General features: G+C 41.5%; 1 protein-coding gene across 1 annotated transcript in view; it reads left to right on the forward strand.

Annotated features, from left to right (window-relative positions):
• lpin1a (lipin 1a) overlaps positions 1–14,305 on the forward strand; it is a 117,101-nt gene extending 102,796 nt beyond the window's left edge. The window contains exons 17-20 of the mRNA XM_068022705.1: positions 1,963–2,115; positions 2,665–2,779; positions 5,916–6,019; positions 12,141–14,305. Of these exons, the coding sequence (XP_067878806.1) occupies positions 1,963–2,115; positions 2,665–2,779; positions 5,916–6,019; positions 12,141–12,300 (532 nt within the window). The 3' untranslated portion in view covers positions 12,301–14,305. The remainder of the gene's footprint in view (positions 1–1,962; positions 2,116–2,664; positions 2,780–5,915; positions 6,020–12,140) is intronic.
• Positions 14,306–17,568: the final 3,263 nt, after the last annotated feature.

Here is a 17,568-nt window from a genome sequence, read left to right on the forward strand (position 1 = left end):
GCAGCAGTGTGTACCATCTACAAGATGCACTGCAGCAATACACCAAGGCTCCTTCGACAGCACTTTCCAAACCTATGACCTCTACCACCTAGAAGGACAAAGGCAGCAGATGCATGGGAACACCACCACCTGCAAGTTCCCCTCCAAGCCACACACCATCCTGACTTGGAACTATATTGCCGTTTCTCACTGTCGCTGGGTCAAAATCCTGGAACTCCCTTCCTAACGGCACTGTGGGTATACCTACCCCACATGGCCTGCAGCGGTTCAAGAAGGCAGCTCGCCACCACCTTCTCAAGGCAATTAGGGATGGGCAATAATTACTGGCCTAGCCAGCGATGCCCACATCCCAAGGACGAATAAAAAAAAAAGGACGAATAGAAACACAGAATATTATTTGCATGGAGAGAGACTGCAGAATGCTGTGGCACAGAGAGATCTGGGTGTTGTATATGAATCTTTCAAAATCAGCATGCAGGTACAGCAAGTAATTCGGAAGGCAAATGAAATATTGCAAGGGGGTTGGAATGTAAAAGTAGGGAAGTCTTGCTACAAGTGTCCAGGGCATTGGGGAGACTGCACCTAGAGTGCTGCGTACAGTTTTAGTCACCTTATTTAAGGAGGGACATACTTGCATTGGAAGCAGTTCAGAGAAGATTCACTAGGCTGATTCCTGGGATAAGGGATTTGTCTTAGGAGGAAAGGTTGAGCAGGTTCGGGCTGTACTCATTGTTGTTAGACGATTGAGATGTGATCTTATTGAAACGTGTAAGATTCTGAGGGAGACTTGACCGGGTTGATGCTGAGCAGATGTTTCCACTTGTGGGGGATATAGAACTCGGGGCCACAGATTAAAAATAAGGGGTCTCCCATTTAAAATGATGATGAGGAATTTCTTCTTTGAGGGTTGTTAGTGTTTGGAATTCTCTTCCCTTGTGAGCATTGGAGGCTGGGTCATTAAATATATTTAAGTCTGAGTTCAACAGATTTTTGATCGACAATGGAGTCAAGGGTTATGGGGGGCAGGCAGGAAAGTGGAATTAAGGCACATTCAGATCAGCTATGATCTTATTGAATGACAGAGCAGGCTCGAGGGGCCGAATGGTCTACTTCTGCCTCTATTTCTTATGTTCTTACTCCCCTGCTCTTCTTCGAAGTAATGCCATAGTATCTTTTACAGCCACCTGAGAGGGCAGACGGGGCCTTGGTTTAATGTCTCATCTGAAAGGCAGCACTTCTGACAATGTCACTCCCGCTCTGTACTGCACTAGAGTGTCGACCTTGATTTTTGTGCTCCAGTCCTGGAGTGAGACTTGGATCTGAAACCTTCTAACTCAGAGGCAGGAGTGCTGCCAGCTGAGCCATGGCTGACACCATGTTCTGAATCTGAAAAAGCTGTTGTATATAGGCTTTGGAATGAATAATTGCGACAGTAAATTGCTATATAAATGCAAATTGTTGTTGAATTTAGATATTTAAATATTCCCTCCCCTTTTGTAGTTTTGGCATGTGCCAGGAGATCAGAGGAAAATGGGAATCGGAGTAGGCTCCTGAGCCCTTCGAGCCTGTTCTGCCATTCAGTTAGATCATAACTGATCCATACCTTAACTTCATCTACTCATCTTGGTTCTGTCACCCTTAATACCCTTGCTGAACAAAAATCTATCAATCTTTGTCTTAAGTTTCAATTGACCCAGCATCCATAGCCTTTTAGATGAGCAAATTCCAGATTTCCGCTACCCTTTATGTCAAAAATTGCTTCCTGATTTCACTTCTAAATGGCTTTGCTCTGATTTTAAGATTATGTCCTCTTGTTTTTTAATTTCTCATCAGAGAAAATAGTTTCTTTGTATCTACCCTATCAAATTCTTTATTCTTCATTCATGACCTGGAAAATTAAGAAAATTCAATGGCTGACTTTATGATCATTGAGTGCTAGAAATATTTTATTTTCCTCTGCAGAAATGGGTACAAGTTCCTTTATTGCTCTGCACGTGCTATTGGGATGGCTGATATGACTCGAGGATATTTGCACTGGGTTAATGAAAAGGGAACGGTGTTGCCAAAAGGCCCCTTGTTACTGTGTCCCAGTAGTGTGTTCTCAGCATTGCACAGGTAATGTTTTTCTTATTGCTTTTATTAATGTCCTGTTTTTCAATTGCATTCATCATGGAAATGGATCTTTTCAGCAGCCAGTGTGATCATGTAAAAAATCAAGCCCCCATGTGAGGAACATATTTAACCTCTTCCTAAATAGTGTCCAAAAGATTATAACTGGATGTTGATATTGCTGCCAAAGTGTCTGCTCTTAATATTGGCTTAGACTGAACCGAATTACTTTCCACTTCAAATTTAACTTGAGTGCTAGTAGCGTGATCCCTGTGCTGAATAGATTTAGATTTGTTAACTGTAAATGGTTGAATGTCGGTCCTAATTCGCTGCATTAATTCACTAAGATTACATCTATTGTGTGGAAGCCAAATATTAAAATGGAAGGGGTAACTCAGTGCAGCTTTTTGATAAAATTCTGATTCTAAGTTTATTTTGTCTAAAGCCAGCTTTTAGTGGTCAAGGTTCCACCCTGATTCTTCAAGATTATAATTCTATTTCAAGTGCTTTCCCAAATTATTATCTATTATATTCATTAATTATTTTTCATTTCAGAGAAGTAATTGAAAAGAAACCAGAAAAATTTAAGATCCAGTGCCTAACAGACATCAGGAACCTCTTTTACCCAAATAAGGAACCCTTCTATGCTGCTTTTGGAAACCGATCTAATGTGAGTCAAATGTCCACCTACTGAACCTCAAACACTGTGGAGCATGTCAGAATGTACGGTTGTAACCAAACCGCACAGGCATATACATTAAAGGTGCAATGCTTTCTAAAGACTTACAGCTTTAAAGGTAACACTAAGACTAGTCAACTTATGCGAAATTGTGTGTGGTTTTATTTCAAAGATATTTCGGGGAGATGTTTCAAAGATGTTTCGGGGAGATGTCAGAGGTAGGTTGTTTACACAGAGAGCGGTGGGTGCGTGGAATGCACTGCCAGCGGTGGTAGTAGAAGCAGATACATTAGGGGCATTTAAGTGACTTTTGGATAGGTACATGGATGATAGTAGAATGAAGGGTATGTAGTTAGTTTGATCTTAGAGTAGGTTAAAGGTTAGGCACAACATCGTGGGCCGAAGGGCCTGTACTGTGCTGTACTGTTCTATGTTCTATATTTAACTTTTTATGTCAGAGTTCTCTCTTGCATTGCCAATTGTTCTGACTTTGGTTCTGATTCTGCTTCTTGATGTACTAATTTAAATTAATGAGTTGTACAGAATTAAGTTTCTCAACGCTGCATGAGATCTTAAGCTTACATGCAAAAATTCAGATATCTCCTGAAATGAGTTACGCTATAAATGTAATTTTAGTGAGTGAAATATTTTAATGATTCTTTAAAATTCTGCAATTTACAATATAATGCACTGGAATAGTCATTCATTCAAATTTGTTTTATACAATGCATGATAGAAACCCTTTCTGTAAGTTATAAATGGTGAATTGTCTGGCATAATACAAACAGAAAGGAAATGGTGAAGTAGAAACAGAAAATGTTGGAAATACTGAGCAGGTTTGGCAGCATCTGTGGAGGGAGAAAGAGTTCACATTTCAGGTCGATGAGAAGTGGAAGATGTTCGAGATGAATAGCTTTTAAGCAAGTAGATCAGGAAAATGGGGGCAGGGAAAGAACAGAAAGAAGAGGTCAGTGATGAGGTAGAAATTGGAAGTTATTAAATGACAAAAGTGATGATGGTGCAAGGCAAAAGGAGGTGGTGATAAGATGAGTACAGTGATAAAATATGCATCCAGAGGAGGTGTGAATGGTTAGGACAGAATAACAAAAAGTGAGGGAAGCTCAGAAACTCTGCCAGAGAAGGCTCCTGTGGCCTGGGAATGTGCCAGAAGGAAGATGGGAAGGGCCCAATGTGTGGGTTATCACATTGCTGAGAAAACAATGTTGAGCAGGTGATTAATGATAAATAAACTGAGTATGTGATGGTAGTGTTATCACCTGCCTCCTCTGTTGTGTCTGTTCAACTCACTTCCCTCATCCTCTATAAAAACTCCCCTGCACACAGCCACCTCCCTCACACAGCCATTTCCTTCACTTTGAAAGTATTGTCATTTATCACTTTTTTTCTTATAAGTTTCCCTTTCCCATCTTTAACTTTCCACTCTCACCTTCTAACTCACAAAAAATACAACCCTTCCTTGAAATCCCTGAGATGCCTCATATTTGCTCTGCAATTACCTTGTCACCTTTGTCAATGGCAGATACTGGGTTGTTTCCTACTTCCACTGTCCCTTGGTGTAATAGCTACTTAATAGATTCAAATCAAGATTGAATAATGTTAGATTTCTATCCTGGAGTTGTTTACTAATTAGCTTGGTGTTCAAGAAGTGATTTCCTAACTGCGAGTGACCTACAAATGAGGTGCCTTCCTGTAAACTAGAGAACACTGAGTGCGATCCAGTGTAACTGCAGGCATCACGATATGGCAATTCCTGGTCTCTGTCTGTTTGGTTCAGATCCACTCTCCATGTTTTAACTCTTCTGTTTCTGTATTCAAGATAATGTCTGTTTTGTTACCTATTTAAATTAGGTATTTTTCTGTTTTGAATACAGCATTTGAGTTAGCATTTATTGTGATGGGTGGCTGTTTTTATAATAACACGCAAGTGTGAACAGAAATGGATTTAGAAATTTCTGAAGTTGATTATTTGTGCTGAAGGTATAAGATTTAGTTGCTAGAGATACTTGTGTTTAACTCCCCCCCCCCCCCCCCACCCCCTCAACACACAATGAAAATTTGATTTCTGCCCTTTTATTTGGTTCCTTTTCCAACATTTTGGAGTAGACTCTTAACTTACATGTAAATATTTTGCTTGTGTCGAGTACTTCATTTGACATATTTAAGATAAGAGGATAAATTCTTATGTACATGTTCTTCTGTGTTGCAAGACAGTATTAAATTAAAGTCATCAGTCAGCAGCTTTTTTTGCAGATTCTTTTGCAAGTTTAGAAACCAATTTAACATTTGTTAACTATGTATAAAATGAGCCATTTCAGAAGATTTTTTTTGCAGCACTCTTTAGGGAATCCCAGCATCTAAAAATACTGTTGCAATTTTTTTTGTTGATATGCTTAAGAGGTGAGAATGTTGGGTGAGATTGCTGCCTGTGTAAGTGTTTGCCCATTTGTGATATATGTGTGGCAGGGGCAGAGCTGAAGACAGAAGTAAGGGTACAATATGTGGGTGTACCAAGCAGTCCTAGCTGCTCTGAATCAACTTGTCACCAGCAACTTTGGATTCCTCTCTGACAACAAGCGTGACAGCAGGAACAAAGGAGAGCTCAGTAATAGAACAGCTGGTACTGCAGGAAATTGAGTGTTTTTTCATCCTGTCTCATTTATCTGGGAAAACTCTTCTCTACCTATTTACACTCAGTTCTGAGATTCCCCCCACCCCCCCCCACCCCCACCATTGCCTCACCATAGCAAGCAGTTTGTTTTTAAGTTTTAAGAAAAATTGGGATTTGCTTAGGGCTGTTTTAATATATTTTTCTGGTGTTCATCAAGCCTTGGTGCCTTAAGTCTTTAATGCACCAGTACTTTTTATGACCATTTAATTTTGTTTATTTCATCCATTTGTATTATCATTCCCGCCACCCCCTCCCCCCCCCCCCCCCCCCCCACAAACTGTTTTCTGAATTAATACATTTCCAAGGATGGTACAAATCATCAGAAACATTTCATCTGCAACTTTAGAACTGAATCACAGAGGTGTTCATGAATAACAACAAAAATGACCTACAATCATAAGAACTTAATACAATTTTTTCCTTTTTATTTTTACACAGGATGTTTACTCTTATAAACAAGTTGGTGTCCCAATAAATAGAATTTTTACAGTCAATCCTAAAGGCGAACTAATACAAGAGCATGCAAAGACCAATGTATCATCGTGAGTAAACATTCATTTCATTAATTTATTCGAGGTGAATTTTTTTAAATAAATTGTTCATTACTTCAAATGTTTTGAATCGAACATTTACGTCCTTTAATGCATTTCCTGGTTTTCTGCCTTTCTTTTTAAGCACTCTATCATATTTGCTTCCACATAAATCACTGGACCAACTAAGCAGCATGCCTTTCTCAGATCTCTCCTATTCTGTCTTACGGCAGCCCATCTACCCCAAGTGCTTGCGCTATCGCCATCCACTTCTACTGCCTCTTGCTATCTTCAGTGACCTTGCCTTTTCTTGCTCCCTGCCATCTGTCACAACTCCTGTGCCAACTGCCCTGCTTCCCACTCCACACTCACTACTGCCGCATTCCAAGCAAGAGTACCTCCCTCCCCTCTTCCACACTCCTCCCCAATTCCTCTTGCTGTGTTTTGCTGCCTCTGCTCTTTACCCCTCACCAACACCCAGTCCTAACAGTCTTTCGCAAACCCCCCAATTGTTATGCCATTTCCTCCACACCAAGAACCCCCACAACCCTGGACCTCTTGGTACTGTCTTCTGAAGTATTGCTTGTTACTACAATTCTCCTAATTGACTCGGCCTATTACATCCAAGCCAATGCTGAAAGGTCATATGACCCCTACTCCCAGTTCCACTATATCGAAGGAGCCTCTCCAGTAGTCCAATATCTGAATATTATACCCCAGCACCACCACACCCCAACACGCTACTCCCAAACTTTAGAACCTTGACTCACTATATCCACACTCCCACCCAATTGCAGCATTCCCATACCCCAAGACCCCTCTTCTGACCTGTCCCCACACCTGAAAATCCCAACAAACCCTTCCCACTTTCATTACACTGATGTCCCTTTTATAATACTCCCAAATGCCAAGATCCCCTCTGACTTCTCCAACACTCCAGGACTGCCCTCCCAGTTCAAACAGCCTGAAACCTCCTTCCCATATTTTTTCATTCCCTGTACCCCTCACCATTCACTGCACACTTCCACATCCCCAACACTCTAACACCCAATGTCTATACAACTGTGCCATCCCATAACTCCCCTGCCCTTGGCATTCCCATACCATGAAACCACCTCCAATACTCTTAATTCCCACAATATGGGCTGATTGTGTTGAGCTCCTGACATCAAGCTCTGTGGCAGGGGTGCTAGAAGACTGCAGTGGCAGCAGCCCACCACGGAGCATGATGCTGGGATTGCCGGGCCCAATCTTCCTGGTGGCGGACCCCCCCACTGCTTGGCAATGGGACCCAATTTTAAATATTGAAATAAAGGACATGAATAAATTAACATCTTACCAGCTGTCAGCAATCTTCCGTGTGACGGCCGGCACTCGCGCACCTTCACTTTCCTGTTCAGGGAAAGCTGGCACCACCGAGGTGGGGAAGGGGAAAACCTAGGGTGTTTAGTGTTGTTTTGTGGGGGGGGGGGGGCGTCAACTCTGCATTTATAGTGTGGGGTGTGGTGGAGGGAAGGGTGACACCTGCACTTTCTGCATTTGGGGGTGGGGAGAGGTCGACTATTCAAAGGTTTTTGGGGGGGAGGGGCAGGGGAACAGGGCTACCATTTATTTTCTGTGTATTGTCAGGGGGACAGGTCACACTTTTATGTATAGTGTAGTGGAGTGGAGGGGGTTCCGGGGTTGAACTTTGCACTCTCTCTCTATAGGTCCAGCAGCCCTTTAAAAATAGCGCCAGCACCTGCACAGAGGGAGCTGACGCTATTGCCAGTATCACAGAGCCCGCCCCCGCCATGTGATTGGGGGGAGGGGCAGATCGCCCTGCATATGGAAGTGAGCCGTCGCACGCTTGATCATGGCGGCGAACGGCCCATACGTGTGGGCTGCCATTTCTTTCACCGCGGCGGCAGAATACGATTCAGCCTTACCAGTTCCACTTCTCCTACTTTCAGTTGCACCTTCCCATCTTTACTACACCCTGTAATCCCATTCCTACTGCATCCCAGATACAACTTCCAGAGCTTGAGATATTCCCTCGTGCGAATCAAATATCCAGTGACCCAATGCTGAATCCTCCCGTAACCCAGCAACACATTTCTAACTTTTACCAAAACCTTAAGCCCGACTCATATCCTAAGTGCACAGTTTTTTTTTAATAAATGTTTTCCTCCATTCCTTCCCTTTCACCTTTTTCTTTAGCACCCTGACTCTACAGTTCCCACCGTCACTTCATCCCACCAAACTGTGCAATGCTTTAATGCCCCTTCCCCTTTATCACCAACCTTTCACTGTTTATATCATTCAACCCAAACTCCCACTTATCACTGTTAATGGCCGGGATTTTACATTGGGCGGATGGGAGCTGTCCACTGACTGAAAAGTCAGTGGCGAACCCGCTTCCGCCTCGCCTGGGGATCTGTTACATATTTTACGGGTCCCCAGGCTTTAATTGTTCCAAGGCAAGACTTCCACCCACTTGAGGGACGAAGTCCCACCTCATTGAGCTGCTGGCCAATCAGCAGGCTGGCAGCTCTTAGTCCCAGCAGCGCCACCGGGAGTGGTGGCCACTGCTGGGGTTGCAGCCCAGCCGACCTCTGAGGCAGATATGGAGCCGGGAGTTGGTAAGTTTTGGTTGCCTTGCCGGGGTATTCGGTCGGGCCCCGGCGAGGCAAGGGTGGTCAGATGGGGATGGTCTCCCTGTGCCCGATCATTAGGGCCCCCCACCCCCCCCCTCTTCCCTTCTTGAGTAGCCACTTAAGAGCTTTGGCCCGGAATGGGTGGGCCGTTTTTCACCCTCGCCGCCCTACGTAAAGTGGCGGCGGAGACGGGATTGGCATGGGAAGGCCTCCCGGAGCCTCCGGCTCCCATTTTATGCCATCCCCCCGCCACCGTCCCGCTCGCTGGGGTGGCATGAAATTCCGGCCAATGTCTTTTCCACTCACCACCACCAATCTATCTGCACCCGTATTTTGTTCTGCTCCTTCCTCTTCTAATGTTCCATTTGTTCCCACCACTTAACCCAAACTTGCCAATCCTCTCCCTGTTGCACACGCATATTAAGCTTGACGTTCACACCACATTCACATAGCAAACTCTAAAAAGAAAACAAATCTTCCACAGGGCCATATTTAGGAATGCAGTGCTCCCAGCGATCAGCTTTGCATAGCCGGAGTGCTGATTCGGAATATTGGGATGAAGGTTTGATTCGTTGTTCAATTAATTTTCCACCAATTGAAATTAATGGATGGAAAATTAACAATCTACAAAACTTTTTCCTCTGTTTTTCTGGTAATTACTGCTTTCACGTGAAGCTAGCCACCAGAACCCGTCATTGTAGCTTACGCCCCTATTCCTTAATGCCTCCTGTTAGTTAAATACTGTTAAATACTCACCAATATTAAAAAAATAACTCACCCTCCCACCCCAGCATACAATCTTCACAAATATAAAAATCTACAATTTCTTCAATCCGTGTACAAAATACTGCATGCACATTATATTGAATGTGCATTTTACACAAATTAGTTATTCTCTATCAATACGTAAATCTATTTAAATTAATGTGAAGTTTCTGAAAATTAATTTGCATTCTCTATTCATTTTCAAATCTTGCAAAATAAAATTTCATAATTTTCAATTCATTTAATGTTTTAAATCTAGTTTCTATGTCAGTTGTGGCTCAGTTGTAGCACTAACACATCTGAGCCAGAAGGTTGTGAGTTCAAGATGCACTCCAGAGACTTGAGTATATAATCCAGGCTGATATTTCAATGCAGTACTGAGGGAATGCTGCAGTGTTGGAGGTGCCTTCCATCTTATGAGACATTAAACTGAGGCCCTGGTTGGATGCGACTTGGTTAGGCGGGAGGATGAAATTGGATGGAAATGTGCTTTGCTGTTTGCCTACCCTTTTTTCTGCCCATTGGATTTCCTGATGCCAACACCTGCCCATATGTTCTCATCATTTGTGCCATGGCAACATTGATTGCAAGTGAGGCCTGTTGGCAACTGAAAACCAGCATTTCTACAGACAGCACCAGTGGGTGCAGGGGGACTCATGACATGCCCCCACAATTTGCTTTAAGATTGGCCAATTTTGTATGTCATGAAGCGACCAAAATTGACTGTAAATAATTTACTCATTTAGCTTTTAAATTCCAGATCACGTTGCTATTTTAAAACCCGATACAAATGGCAGCACAACGCTGGAGGACATTGTGTTGTGTCAAGTCTGCAATGTTAGTACTTTAATTCCCTGCCCTCCCCACACAATTATCAAGATAGGGATGTGGAGCAAGGACATGGTAGTGAGAGTTAAGGTACAAATCAGCCATGATCTCTTAGAACAGGACCGAGAGGCTGAATGGAGTACCCCTATTCCTCTGTAATCCTTTGATCATAGCTCCACTCCTGGGCTACGCAAGTGCTGTTTAAAATGTAAATGACCCAAAAGCATATGGTACTAATGATCAGATTTGGACTTTCATGCAGTGGGCCCAAGTTCAAATTGGAGGTTCAGCTGTATTTATGCTCAGTTATCCTCTATGGGTGAGCTTAGCTGAGCCCTTTAGATATCAAGCTTCTCAGCAAAAGGAGATCTAAAAGAATACATCAGAAGTGTGACTTACTCTACCCTGCTAAATATGTCTCCATCTGTTGATATGGGGAAAATCTACAGTCCAGGTTATCTCACTCTTTCATTTGAAGGAGGAGGCATAGAGGTAGCTAGACACGGGGAAAAAAGATGATACCTGGGTAAAATTACACCAGACAAATTAAGCACAAGCAGCCACTTACTTACAGCTTGTGTTTCAAGTATAGCATTAAGTCATGGTTACTGTATTTTAAAATTGTGACTTCAGAAGTTGCAATTTGTTCCACCTCATATTGTCTCAAGACTAGGTCATTCAGGCCAGTGAATGTGAATTTGTATTTAAAGTAATTGCACCATAACATTTAACAAAATGTGTCAGTCAGTGCTTCCTGGAAAGAGAACGAGAGAGATATTTTATGGCCTGTTCAAGAGCATGGGAGATGGATATTTAAAAAAAAAATGAAATGAGGCATTTCAGGGGAAGGTAGATAAGCACATTAGTCAGAAAGGAATAAAAGGATATGCTGATGAGGTTAGATGAAAAAGGGTGAGATGAGACTTGTGTGGAGCATAAACACTGACATGGATTTATTGGGTCGAATGGCCTGTTTCTATGCTGCAAATACTTTATAATTTGTAAATGCCAAGTATAGAATGAAGGCACATCTGAGATATTTTATAAATATAGTATCCTTAATATGTATTTGGTTGCTGTTGGTGATCCCATTATGGTCTGATCTTCCTGCGCTTGATCCTTTCACCTAGCATCCACCTATGACTGGATAATAAGTGTTTCATTTCTATATATTCATAAAAATCCTTAGTGGGCAAGAAATTTCTAAAAACCCATAGTTAATGCACATTTCTAATTTAAAAATCATCAAAATATTCATCAGAATGAAATGGTAGAACTCAACTGATGTCTTTAGTAAATATTTGATCTACTGTAATTATGTTTAAACTTCATATTTAAGTAAACATAGATCCCTTGGTAGTAATGAGCATTAATTCTCGATTCTGACACTCCATCCCTTACAAACATTAGCCAGTTTAATGCTCTCATCTGAATAAAACACATTGCTGATCCATTGTTGTCTCTGTCAACCAATGGACCAAAGAGTAGGATGCAATGCTATTAGCAATTTTAAACTGCATTCCTCCCAACTAGCCAGGGTTGGGACTAATGTTCAGCACTGGAATCAGATTTGTACATAATACTAGGGCTGCCAGGAGATGGAATAAGTGAATGAAACAGCACCACAGAACAGAAAGGAAAAATATTGACTCTCCATTATTTTGGACTTTTACCCTTTTACCACCCAACACCCATAATTCTTTCAGAAAAGAGGCACAACTTGCACAAGTGAAGAAATGGTCTTACTGAGGCACATACTACATAAATTGAGATATAAAATGCTATTTTCAGAAGCATGCACCGAGAGAAACAAACCAGTAAATTCTCTGCTTGCAGAGCCTAAATGTGTTAATGTGATGGTGTATTAAGTTTCTCATGCAGAACTATACTGTTTCTTTTTCCAGTTACGTAAGACTGAGTGAAATAGTTGATCATGTGTTCCCCCTGTTAAAGAGAGAGCATTCCTCCGACTTCCCTTGCTCAGATACCTACAGTCAGTTCACGTTCTGGAGAGAGCAGCTGCCAACTGTGGAACACCAGGACCTTCAAGCTTCCCACAATTAAACGCGACTGCACATTGTAGATTGATTTTTATTCCTTTTAAGTGCTGGCAGCCATTGCTCACATTGTTATAAGCTGATAGTAATGTAGTAGGAAAGCTGCTATTGTATCACTGAGTATTTTACTCCATCAGGTGTTCTTTTATAAGGAGATTGTTACAGGCTAAGAGTGAAGCCACTTGATTGAGGTGTGTTACATCTTAAGCACTAGGTTTCTTGTGAAGAAGTAACTTTTGTTTTGACATTTTCCTTACTATCTGTTCCAAGTTGATGATTCAACTACTTTAAGATCACTGTCCACTCTCAAGCACTTAATTTGTGAGAAAATTGTTTTTGGTGATCTTCAAACTATTTTTTCTCAACAAACGTAGAATTATAAGTATTTATAGTATGTACTTTTGATTAATTAGTTTCATTGAGTCCAAATTCTTGCTTTAGATGCAGCTTGCATAAAGCCTCAGTAAACACTGCAGTTTCAAAGGCTCAAGTAGGTTAATCACTTATCTTCACCAGATGTTTTCCTCCCACACACTTCCACCCCTTTTTCTGTCAAGAGGGCAGTGACTCCTGCTGAGCTAACGTTCTGTGGGGCTGCCAGCTGCTGTTTGCATGCGGGCACACCACCCCTGCCTTTGCACCTCAGCAGGGGTAATGGTTAACGATCAAGTGCAAAAACCTTCGACATTTTTATGGTGCCAATTGTAGTGCTCCAGTTTTGCCCTGGTTCAGCACAGGATAAATATACATTGAAGCTGGGATCTCCCTGGCCTGTGCATTTGCTTATTAAGCTATCAAGAGAGTATTGATTAATTATTAAGACTGTAAAACAATTATTTGATCAAAGCATTGCTCTGAGGGCATTTTTTTATTTTTAATTTATGAATCCAATTATTGCACATACTAATAATTGCTTTAATTTTCTGGAGAATATATAGGAAATAGCTCATGCTACTGATTATAAATTTTAAAATGCTTTGCAGATAGACTCCTTGCGGAAGTTTTTTTATCCAGTAAAATAGTTCGAATACAGAGGCCTATATTTTCCAAAAGTAAAGTACTGCAGATGCTGGAAATCTGAAATAAAAGCAGAAATTGCTGAAAATGCTCAGCAGGTCGGGCAACGTCTGTGGAGCGAGAAACAGAGATAATGTTTCAAATGGATGAGTTCTGATGAAAGGTCATAGATATGAAACGCTAACTCTTTCTATCTTAGATGCTGCCTGATCTGTTGAGCATTTCCAGCCTTTCCTGTTTTTATGGCCTGTATTTTTCTTTTGATGTAAGGCTACAAATGCCATTTATATCAGTGCAGTGGGATTGCAAACTTGTTACAGGCTGTAATTCAGGTCTGTGCCAAGGGCTGCAATGTGGCATTTGGTAGGAGGGCGAACTGCATCAAGCTTCTCCAACCATCCTGGTCCAATATATATCCAAGTATCACAGTGTAAATTTTAATCTGGAAATGGTCTCTGCTGTGTGCAAAGAGACATTTTAAGATTTTATTTACCTAGAAAGGAAAATCTCACACATTGAGTTCATTGTGTCTCAGACAGAGTCTCTTCCACTTTAATGTATTATTTCCACAAAAAAACCTCCTTTAAACTCTTTTAATTCAGGAGTCGTACTAAGTTATCTGATTGGGTAAAAAGAGTCAACAAAAAAGACCTCTGGAAAGCAAGTACAATGGAACATAATTGAATATTTTGTATTTTATCTTTCATTTTCTGAAACCATGGTCACAAATTGGAAAGTGCCATTCTTGTGATACATGCAAGTTGTGCCTGATTCTTTTTAGCTGTAACTAAAATGGGGAAAATCAGGCCCAGAGCGTAATGCAAGGAGTATTTTCTTTCTATGAAAGATAAATAATTGAAGCTTTGCTTTCAAATCTGTTATGTTTTGTTACAATTATTACAACAGTCATCACACAACCACTGTGTGTAATGAATTGCAATGTTACTGTAGGTAAAATAATGTTACACCATGCAGATATATGATTGTCAATAAAAGCAGAATATTATAAAATGTATGAGACTCTGTGACTACCACTGGGTTATACAGTATCTCTATATTTAACAACAGCATTTATATAATGTCTTCATGTAGAAAAATGTCCTAGAGGTTTAATGGAAAAATGGACACTGAGCCAAAGATGAATGAATTAGGAAGGTTGATCAAAAGTTGGTCAAAGAGATGAGTATTAAGGGGTGTTTTCAAGGAAGAGAGGGTTACAGAGAGGCAGAGGAATTTTAGGACTGGGGTACTGACGATGAGCAAAAGGAAGGGGAGATGCACAAAAAGCCAAGTCAGAGGAATGGAGAATTCAGAGAGGGTTGTACAGTGGGAGGAGGTTACGGAAATAGGGTGGAGTGAGGCTATGAAGTAATTTTAAACAGAGAATTTTAAATTTGAGACTTTCAGGAACCAGAAGCCAATGTCGGACAGTGAGAGCTTGGGTGATAGATGAGCAGTAATTGCTGCAGGATATGATGCAGACAAAAGAATTTTAGATGAGCTGTAGTTTATGGAAGATGGGAAGCCAGCTGAAGAGCACTGAAGTAATTGTGTCTGGAGGTGTCCAAAGTGTTACAACCAGGTGAGAAAGGTGTCTAGGGGCCCCTGTCAGCCTTCACCTGGTCTTACTGTAACAGGGTTTTATTTTTAAATGCACTGTGTTTTGAGTGCCCCATTGATGAAGCCTTATTCACTGCTTTCCAATTATAAAGCAAAGAAACGAGCACAAACAGGCTTTCTTGGGATTATTTTCTATCTTTTCTAGAGAAGAAAAGTGACATTTATTAAACCTTAAATTTAAACTCTAATACAGTTAACGCCTACGGATATATGACACGCCACGCTAGCACGCACATGCGATACACACACGCAAATACGAACAGAAAAGAGAAGAAAAATAAAATGGAGAGGTCTGAGGCAATCTCTGAAGCGTTTCTTGTTTTTTGTGCTGTGTTTCCAGCTTGCTGTTGAGTCCTTGATTGTAGACAGCTGTTACTTTTTGTTGGAGCCCAGTATTCTTCTTAAACCTTGTTCACTGTAGGAGACTTTTCTCTCTTGGGGTTCATGTGTCTTCAATGGTTTCCGAAGCTGGTGGGAGTGAGATGAGAGCAGACAGGTTAGAGATGTTCTCAGTCCAGGAGAAAACCGCCTTCTGACTTCAAACACTGTTTTCGCCAGTTTAAAACGCTCAGTTCAAAACTTTGCAACAGCCAGTTAGTCATGTGACTAAACACTGCTATCTTAGCAGTCAACCTGGAATGCCAGCTCCCCCACCTTCAACGTCTGGTAATCAAAAGTCCATTGTTGGTTGAATGTGTCAGGACATGGTCCTTTGTCCCTTGTTCCAACATTTTCTGTTACTCTGCATATGTCTTTCCAGTCAGGGGCTTGCAATTTGAAGTTTTAATGTTCATGTGGCAAAATAATGTGTGCCTCAGTCTTGGCAGGTTGGGGGAGGGGTGGTGGTGGTTTGCCTGGCAAAAGTATGAATAAGGGTTTCAGCAGCTGATGGACTTTTGTACGGACAGAGGAAAGTGATATGGAAGTGGAAGTAGGTGCAGAGGATATGGGGTTGCACACTCAGCTTGGATTGAACAGGATGCAGTGTCTGGTGCAGCTTAAGGTGATGGCGAGGGAAGGGGGTGGAGTTGATGGCAACGGTAAGGGGTCTGAGGTGGGACCCCAAGATGGTAGCTTCAGTCTTCCCAATGTATAACTGGAGGAAAATTATGCTCATCTTAGACTGGATGTCAGATAAACAGCCTAACAGTGCAGAGCAGTGAAGGGATCAAGAGAGATGGTGTCGATATAGAACTGGATGTTGTTAATGTACATCATAGAGTTAGCGCTATGTGTGTGGATGATGGTCTCAAAGTACAACATGTAAAGATTTAGGAGCCAAGTACAGGTTCTTTGAGGATTCCCAAGGTGAAGTTGTTGGGATGAGAAGACAAGCCATTGATAGTGATGCTCTGGCTACAGTAGGTATTTAAATATACAAACAATCTGACAAAGAACTGTTTAAGTTGCCTTCTACAAATAAGTATATGAATGTAACGTTAAAGGTTCTATGACAAGGATTTTCAAATTAATCTGCTGTTGAATTGACTTATAATGTTCCTATTTAATTCCACTTGCAAAACAGAAGATAGAAAAGCAAAGTTATATTTTTAATCCTTACCCAATATTTTGTGGGTAAAAATTTTTTCACCAGATTTGAGTCTGGAAGTGATCAGCAGAAATTTAGAAAATTATTATAAACAGCCCTGTTCCGTTTTTTTTTCAACATTCAAGCTATAAAACAAGCCTATTAAAATGATTGATATTTCACATAAATAAAAAGACTATACAGTCCATTATATTCTCCAAGTTTTAGAATGTTCTAGTTAATTACATACTCTTGAAATTGGTCTTTATTGAATGTGTAGTGTGCATTTTCTGCATTTTACCATCAGTAGGTAATTTGGATCGGTAGAGCCCAGCTACAGAGCCATTTGAGGTCCAAAATGGTGTCTGCAGCACATGCGCACATTCCTTGGGTGAGTTGTATCAGATACCATGTTGGTGAGGGTGTTAGTGTGCACAGTGAAAACCTCTAGAAGTAGGCAGACTAGGCAGATTTTGACGTCAATCAGTGTGCAATGCTGATTTGAAACTAGTGCTGTCATTTGGGATCTCAGGCCCATGGCTCGGACCATCTCATAATCACACATGGTTGACCATGCGTCCAACAGCAGGAAGGAGCACCCCACCAGTGTTATTCTAAAGGGATCTTCAACTACTCACAGGTTAGTTGCTGATTGATTTCTTCTGACTGTTGCTGTGATTCTACAGTGGTGCTTTCTATAGTTGTTTAAATTTACAAAAGTCTACATGGAGCAGTGCGGCAATTGCTGAAGTACTTTAAACTGAATTCAGGCATCTGTGCAAACCAGCTGCTCCCAGAGATGAATGTACTAGGGTAGGAAATCCCCTTGGAGCACAGCATGGCTAAAGAATGAGTAGAGGGCACGCAGAGCAAGACAAGCTGTTGGAAGAGGGAGGGAGAGAATGGTTCTCAGCAGGAGGCCATATATATGCATAGGGTGCTCAGGGAGCAATTCCATCTCGGCCTCAACTACTGTATGAAACATCTGCGCTTCCAGAAGCATGTCTTAATTGAAATCTGCCAACTGCTGCAGCCACAACTTCAATCAGAGCAGGGTAAGGATGGCATTGCCAATGGCTGTGAAGGTGACTGCAATGACGAACTTTAATG

This window comes from Heterodontus francisci, chromosome 3, assembly GCF_036365525.1.
Source record: "Heterodontus francisci isolate sHetFra1 chromosome 3, sHetFra1.hap1, whole genome shotgun sequence".
NCBI classification, from domain to species: Eukaryota; Metazoa; Chordata; class Chondrichthyes; order Heterodontiformes; family Heterodontidae; genus Heterodontus; species Heterodontus francisci.